The sequence below is a fragment of the Hippichthys cyanospilos genome, chromosome 2, assembly GCF_059441005.1.
Source record: "Hippichthys cyanospilos isolate Australia breed blue-spotted pipefish chromosome 2, RoL_Hcya_1.0, whole genome shotgun sequence".
Classification (NCBI taxonomy): Eukaryota; Metazoa; Chordata; class Actinopteri; order Syngnathiformes; family Syngnathidae; genus Hippichthys; species Hippichthys cyanospilos.
The window spans coordinates 21,268,310-21,276,562 of record NC_142370.1 but is presented as its reverse complement, the minus strand read 5'-3'; the positions used below and the strand labels follow the sequence as shown (position 1 = coordinate 21,276,562).

Below are 8,253 nucleotides of genomic sequence, written 5' to 3'. Positions count from 1 at the left end.
AAATTCCTTCCTAATCTTCCTCAAACAGCCTTTATTGGTGGTCTTGTTCTAACCTACCTGCATGCGACATCACATTCTAGATTCGCATGTGGTCAGTTATGCATGACAGTTTAATTAAAAGCAAAACTCCATTAGCAATAATAGCGCATAATAGTGTTCAATTTGCTTCCAATTAATGAAAGTTGCTGTTGTTGCCATCTGGAATCAGGTACATTTCTCCAGTCAGCTGCAAAATTGAGGTTTTATATGACTTACATGTGGCAGACAGCGGATAAATAGCAAGCTTAAACACATTGTTAAATTAATACAGTGCCTTGTGTTCTGGCCACCGTGCGCATATTCTCACCACTTGTCTTCAATGTTTCATGAACTGTGCAATGTTTATTTCTCTCTCTCTAATAAGAACAGGCTGCAATACAGGAGGCAGTGTGCTGCGCTGCTCAGACATTAAAGTGGGTGAGATGGACCAGAACTTCTCAGAGCTGATGTAGCTCAGTCAAGAGCGGGCTGGCAGATATTGGCAAGAGCCAGCTCTTTCCCAACTTTTTCGCCAGACGTTTGCACCCTTATCTCGCTCTCTCTGCTTGACAGGAGAGAATTATACTGAGAACTTGACATCAGCAAAGAAAGAGAGAGCGGGAGAACAAGCCACCCAATACTATCGGTGCCGAGCTATTGTAAAATCCGGCAAGTCTGCCTCTAGTACCACATCTCAGTCTGCAATGTGGCTCAAAAGTAGTGTTTCAGTAGACTGACGAAAAAGAGAGAAATAAAAAAAAAAGTGCTGGCCATCCTTACCGGATAATAAACCCGTTGAAGAGCGCGGCCACTCACACATCTCACAGTAAGGCAGTAAATTGCTATTGGAGTATGTACACGCCCTGCAGGACCATCCTTCAGTGGAAGAGTCTGATTTCGAAAACTCCTGGTGGGCCGGCTGGTGGGCTACTTGTGTCAGCCTTTGAAGGCCGATGTATGAAGACCGTCGGCTTGTGCTGACGCGCACTTCCCGGATCCTCTTCATCTGCGGGAAGAAGTCCCCATCGTCTGGGATGGACATTTGAGAACAGGACTCTTCTTTTGTCTTTGCATTTCTCTCAGAATTCCCTCCACTGGAAGCTGCAGAACTGTTGGTTTCTGACCAGGTGGAAGAAAAGTCTTTTTCACTTTGCAAGCGTTTCCTCTTCTTCTCCTTGCTAGTATCCGGGGTGAAGAAGTTCCGAATATCATGCTGTTTCTCTTTTTCAAACTATGGAGACAAAAAACCCAAAACAAAACATGCATGTATCAATCAACTTGGGTTATGGCACTGGACATATTTGAGGTCAAATAGCTGAGAAATGGATGGGTGGATGGATGGCTATAGGACCCTTGTAATGAGTCACCTTAATTATAACTACACTGATAAAAAAAAACAAAAAAAAAAACAAAACAAAACAAAACACAATACTGATTTTTGTTTCCATTTTTCAGGAACTAAATTTAAAGAAAGTGAATACTTGGAAAAAAAGTTTTCAAGTTTGAACGTTATTTCTCTTTTTCAAAGACTGCATTTAATCATTTAAAACTTCTACCATATACTCCTTAACGATGAGAAACAAGGAGAGGAGGGTCTGTCAGGAAGTCAAACCTAGGATTCAAGATAAGCAGTGTGGTTTTTGTCCCAGCCGCGGAACATTATAACAAAAAATTGGCTAAGGTTCTGATGCATGTTTCTAATGACCTCACCTCAAAGATAACATAGTATATTTAAATACACACACAACCTAAGTACTTGTGTATTTTTATTGGATACAGAAAAATAAAATATTATGTGACATGCAGTTGTATGAAAAAGTTTTCAAGATTTTTCTGAATTAATCATTGGTTGTTCGGATCATATAGCAGACAAACAGAGATATTTGAGAAGTGAAATGAAGTTTATAGGATTTACAGAAAGAGTGCAATAATTACTTAAACCGGTGCTTCTCAAATTGTGGGGCAGGCCCTTCGGGGGAGGGGGGGGGGGGTGATGCCATGGGGGACCGCGGGTGTAATTGTAATAAAATAAGAATTTTCTTTTTTTTTTTTTTTGGTTCAGGCACTTTGATTTACTTGGTAATTTTTTTCTGTTTTAGACTAAGCTGTAGCCCATAAAAACTGTAAAAAATAATTTAACAGTTGATGAAAGTTGATTTATGTTGCTTATTTCTTTTCTTTATGTTAAAAAGACAACAGGTTTAGGATACCTATAAAATTTTTATAGATAGTCAGCGCATCGAGTGGGGGAGGGGGACGTGAAGTTTCCTCTTTCCTGTGGGGGCTTGGCAAAATATAATTGAGAAGCACTGCCTTACATCAACATGTAAATCTCTCTACAATATACCACATATTTATTCGAAAGTGCTTTTAGTTATTATGGTCCGACACTATTGAATTCTTTGCCTTTGGAATGTTGCTCAATTCCAACATTATATTTTTTTAACATCTGTTTTCAGAAGCTTTTAATTAGCTGTGCTGTTTGTTTAAATAAAAAAGGAATGTACTGCTATTTTGCTTTTTCTATCTTTTATCCTTCCTTCCATTCAAAGTACTGCCTGTCACAGAATGAAGAATAAGGGAGTTTATGCTTGCCATCTGAAAGCTGCTATATATGTAAAACTGACTTGGACGTTAACTCATCATTGTGTGTAGCCAAACGAATATACCAAATTTTTAGGACTTTAAATATAAAAATACTTCAATTTAACGCATACATTTTTTTTGGACTGGCTAAAATTTCCAAAATATAGGATTTAACATTAGGTATAGTTTCTTCAACAGTCAATTCCAAATGTCATTAGCACTAAGTTGAACAAGGGAACAAATCTGGTTTAGGTTTACTTCATAGCTTAGTTCAGTGGTCCCCAACCTTTTTATCACCACGGACCAATGCTTTAGATTTATATTGGGGACCGGGCGTGTGCTGACCATATCATCCTTCTCACTCTGTATGTTCTCACTATGTAATATCACCACGGACTGGGTGGGTGGGTGGGGGGGTTGCTGCTGCTGCTGGGTGCTCTAAAAAAACCACATCATCCTTCTCACTATGTATGTAATATCAACAGCGGCCAGAAGCCCCACCAAAAAAAACCAAAGATCAAGCACAAACGTATGAACTGTTAAACTAAATAATTTCCAAAACATTTCGGGTGCAGCCCACACGGCCCGGTACCAGTTGATCCACGGACCGGTACCGGTCTGCGGAACGGTGGTTGGGGACCGTTGTCTTACTTAGCTAAATTTCCATCCGGCTGTTTGTGACATTGAATGCGTCAAGTATAAAGAAACAATTTCACCATCTCACATGAGTGAAGTACAGGTCCCCATCGGCGTCAAGTCCAGTATTCCTCTCCAAGGGAGGCTCCCTTGGTGTCCACACGCTGGCAAAGTTAAGGAAGTCCCACCTGTCTTTGTCCCCTTCCTCAGCCTCCAGGTACTCCTTCCTTCCATTCAAAGTACTGCCTGTCACAGTTTCCTTTCAAAGACAACATTTTCCTGAGCTTCTCCAAACTCATCGGATGTGCAGTGTGCATGCAAGCTCTTTTTATTTAAAGCTCATTTCAAATCCAAACTGATTTATAATACAACAGAATGAAAAAATAATAATAACAGCCCTAACCCCCCCAAAAAATAAACTATTTTTACAAACGCTTTAGTAACCTACCTTCTTGTTGAGCATGGCCCACATCACGCTGTCAAAGGTACCCTTGGCAATGAGGTAGTGTACATTTACAGAAGATGTTTGCCCGATGCGGTGGGCGCGATCCTCAGCCTGCTTAATCTGCCCAGGGTTCCAATAGAGCTCAGCAAACACCACATGGCTAGCAGCGGTGAAGGTCAAACCCTGGTCAGGATCCAAAGATTGAACATGTACCAAAGTATTATTGTGTGGTGCGTGGTGACTATGTGTGCGTACAGTACCTGGCCTGCAGCTTGAATGCTAAGAATGGCCACTCTTGTGTCTGGGTCATTCTGAAACTTGTGAACTAACTGGATTCTCTCAGAGGATGGGACGCTGCCATCGATACGGATATAACCAGCCTGTGTAACAATGCAAAAAAACAAACAAACAAAAAAAAAATCAATTAATTGTGATTTGTTTGGGCAAATCTCACCAAAACTATGACATTAAAAGGAAAGGGTTATGTACATTTCTCAGCCTAAACCCTTCCAAAGTGTTTTTCATCACTGATGCTTTTCTAAGAACTCCTTGCTTATCCTGTGATATCAGCGCTGGCCTCACTCGGGCAGAGAATACGGGACATCTGTTCTCGCTATTTTTTATAACGTCACAGGAAGGGCGAAGGTACTTGTCCCGCCTTGACACCACCCCTGTACCGCCAGCCAGTGCAAGAGTAAACACACACCAACCTTATTCGAGGTGACGTTTTGTTTAAATCGGGAGTTGGGGAGGAGAGATTTTGCATTGAGTTGGACAAGTAAACAGCACCGTCTCATTTGTTCGTTGCAAGGTTTTACTGTAGAACATGGTAAAGTGACAAAAATGTGTGTTTGGGAGCACACAGCCAGTGACGGATAATTAACTTTGTAGTATATAACCCCACAGATGCACACTTCGTCAGGACTGATGAACCCTCAGTCAGTCTGTCATTGACAGTCGTTTTGCAGATGGACCAACGAATGACAGGAATGCTTTAAAAAAAATAGTGAATTAAAAATGTTGGATTGTTATTTTATAATGTATTAATTTTTATTTTCATTTGTTGTTGTAATCATCGGGATAGTTATTGCATCAGTTCTGTCAGATGTCCGTGAGCCTGCCACCCCTTTTTCTTACTTCTTAGTAAGAAAAAGTTCATTCATAGTACTTCATAGTACAAACTGCAATCAGGCTGCAGTCAATGTGACAATAGTCCCTTTGCAGTACCACCAAGCAGTTGAGAAATATGTTCAGATGAGTAAATAAACCAGGTTGGTTCAATACACTACTTGTCATTCACAGCGATAACACAGCTGACTCTACCAATGATGTATTTGTAGCTGCTCCCTGTCTTAGGGTTAGGGTTGAAGCGGGATAATAAATATGATGGTGTATTATAGCCTAGGGTTAAACCCCGGAGCTGCCTTTGTGTTTGTGTTACATTTATATTACTGTGTTGTGTTTGAATTGCAGTGTAACTATAGAACCACAGAAATGGTGTTAACTTTAAGTACAAAAAATAATTATTATGAGTGCAGACAGGGCGACTCGGTCGCAGTGAATAGCATGTCTGCCTCCCAGTTAAGGGACCCGAGTTGAAATCCATCTCACTCCGGCCTTTCTGTATGGAGTTTGCATGTTCTTCCCGAGCCCTCGTGGGTTCACTCCAGGGACTCCAGCTTCCTCCCACACTTCAAGAACATGTATGGCAGGTGTATCGGATATACTAAATTGCCCTCAGGTGTGATTGGGTGCGTGAATGGTAGTTCATCTCTGTGTGCACTGTAATTGGCTTGCAACCAGTTCAGGGTGTCCCCTGCCTATTGCCCATAGCCAGCTGGGATAGGCACCAGCCTTCGACCCTTGTGAGGCTAAGCGGCTCTAGGCAATGGATAGATGGATGAGTGCAGATAGAAATAGACCAGCGCCTGAAGAATGACGGACCAGAAAAAAAAAAAACCCTCAAATCTCGCCCACTAGTGGTGGCGGAAGGTTGGGCAAAAATACATCAACGAACTGACAATTACAATTTCGTCTGGCTTGAAAAAATGATGGACCGACGATAATGGAAATGGGGTGGGGCTCTGACAACAGACCAGCAAAAAAAAAAAAAAAAAGTTAAGTTAGCCCACCTCTGTCTAACTCACCCATAGGGGGAACTGTTGTTATGAGGAGTGATTTCCGGTGAGAACAGATTTGATAATTACTGTGTGTACACCTCATTTTTGATGTCAGGAAAAGTCCTGATTTCGGCTCCTGCATTCACACCACTGGGATAGGCTACAACGCCTTGACACCCAAGGGCAGATAGGAGGTTAAGGCAGGCATGTCCAATCCCGGTCCTTGAGGGCCACCTATCCTGAATGTTTTTGATGTTTTTCGTCATCCAATGCAGCTGATTCAAATGATCAGGTTTGTTGTCAGGCTTCCGCTGAGCTTCCTGATGAGCTGATCATTTGAATCAGGTGTGTTAGGACAGACACCTCCAAAACATGCCGGATCGGCGGCCCTCGAGGACTGGGTTTGGACATGCCTGGGTTAAGGTATGGCTGGATGGAGGGGCTGGGGGGGGAATTAACAGCAGGAGACGGTATTTTGTTCTGCCAAATACAGAATGCAGCAGCTGAAAATCCATTTAAATGCAACTTGGCGGAGGTGCTAATGTACCACAGTGAGTGCTATTTTTTTGTTTGGACCTTTGGGTCATGTGAAGCTGCTCTAAGTTCACACTGTGCAGCTCTAACATGTGGCGTAAATGTAAGCACAGCATCATGAATGCTTGGCTCAATAGGGGAAAAATGAATGAGGCCCGTTTGACTTCTCCTGGCTAAAGGTCACAGACAAGCATCCGTCTGCTTTTAACATCCTCTCAAGGCCACGAATCACTCAGAAAACAACCTGCTGTTTAAACACCTGTGCTTTTTTTTTTGGGGGGGGGGGGGGGGATTTTGGGCATTGGACCAAAAGAAAATTCCTTAGAACTATCAAACACAAGGCCAACCATTGTGTTGCAGGGTAAAAGCCTGCAGCAGCAAAGTACTAATTGTGACATAAGCGACAGAGCCTCCATTGCTTCTCATCACATTCAAAGTGTGATCCTTTTTTAGACTGACTATTAATTGGCGAGCAAGAACACCGCAAAATGAGCGGCTCACAGCAGAAAGTGTTATTGCACATTGTCAGCAAGCTTTGCATACATCCAAGACTTCCTCTACCTATGCCGCACACACACTCTAAAACACTCCTGCGAGTTGCCTGCAAGTGATGCCTTTGCTTGTGACAACCTGTGAATTACGTCTTAGGTGAGAATTCATGAAAGTAAAAGTTTACTTTCTGTGTGTGTTTCATCAATGACCAAAGTCTGAGTTCACGGTTGTGTTTAAAAGCGCATATTGATGAAAAGCGATTGATAGATACAACAAATAGAGGGTTACCTTGGCCTCAATGGCAGCCTCGGTGCAGGCCTGCAGCATAGTGAGGTGGTGGGCAAAAACCAGGAACTTGAGTTGCTCAGCCTCGAGCATCATTTTGATGTAGTCTTTCACGGCTCCAGCCTAGCACGCACACACACACAAATTAAAATATATCATAACCTGAAGTAATTTGATAGAGGTTGGCGTCAAAAAATTAACTATAGATTAAAGCATCTCTCTTGCGAAATTGGCTGAAATTACATAATAAAAGATTTTGAATGCTAACCTATTGAAAAAGGTGGAATTTTGTTCCAATTGTGATCAAACTTTAATTAGAAATGCCCCAGAATTTGAATCGTAAGCTTCTTGTAATATTTTCAATGCTGGACTTGCACTGCTCTTAAAATGATTTTTTCCATAATCTCAGGATGAGGGTAGAACACCAATAATATCTCACAGTTGCAAGATATTGATTCACATTTTCTTTGTGTCCTCACTCTCCTTTTAAGCAAAGATCTCTTAGCGTTCAATACACAATTGATCACACATAGGGGATGCTGCTCTGATTAATTGACTTCCTCACTGATCTCGCCAATTCCTTCCTGTGCGGTCCACCAGTGGATTGATAGATTTACTGGCTCCCTTTAATCTGTGTCTATTTCCGTTTGTGTGCGTCAATGTGTGTGTTTGTGTGTCTGTGAGTGCGCAGCATTGCCTTGCATGTGATTTTCTTGGGATCCAGAAAGGAAAAAATTAATCCTGCTATCGTTCACGTTTGCAGGCATACAGTATATAAAAATTAATTTATTTCTGCCAATAACATAAAATAATGTACAGTATACAGTGAAGATATCAGCAATGACAAGTGGGCTTGATGTTTAATGGTTTCATCATTTTCACTTTGATGCACTTGTTTACTTATTCACACACACACGAAGGTTAATTACTTATTTTTTTCTGTTTTAGACTAAGCTGTAACCCGTATTAACGCTGTAAAAAATAATTAACAGCAGTCGAAAGGTGATTTATATTGCTTTTTTTTTTGTTAATACACGTTTAGGTATACTTAGACAATTTTTATAGATAGTAATCGGGGGGGGGGGGGGGGTTCTCTTTTCTTGGGGAGACTTGGCAAAGTATAATTGAGAATCATTG

General features: G+C 41.5%; 1 protein-coding gene across 7 annotated transcripts in view; it reads right to left on the bottom strand.

The window, feature by feature from the left end:
- The window catches only part of zranb3 (zinc finger, RAN-binding domain containing 3), a 58,614-nt gene that overhangs the window by 28,814 nt on the left and 21,547 nt on the right, over positions 1 to 8,253 (bottom strand). For all 7 annotated transcript variants that reach the window (XM_088437310.1, XM_088437327.1, XM_088437284.1 and 4 more), the window contains 5 exons: positions 7,120 to 7,239; positions 3,946 to 4,065; positions 3,689 to 3,868; positions 3,329 to 3,499; positions 799 to 1,249 (listed from right to left, as the gene is read on the bottom strand). In XM_088437310.1, the coding sequence (XP_088293436.1) occupies positions 799 to 1,249; positions 3,329 to 3,499; positions 3,689 to 3,868; positions 3,946 to 4,065; positions 7,120 to 7,239 (1,042 nt within the window). The remainder of the gene's footprint in view (positions 1 to 798; positions 1,250 to 3,328; positions 3,500 to 3,688; positions 3,869 to 3,945; positions 4,066 to 7,119; positions 7,240 to 8,253) is intronic.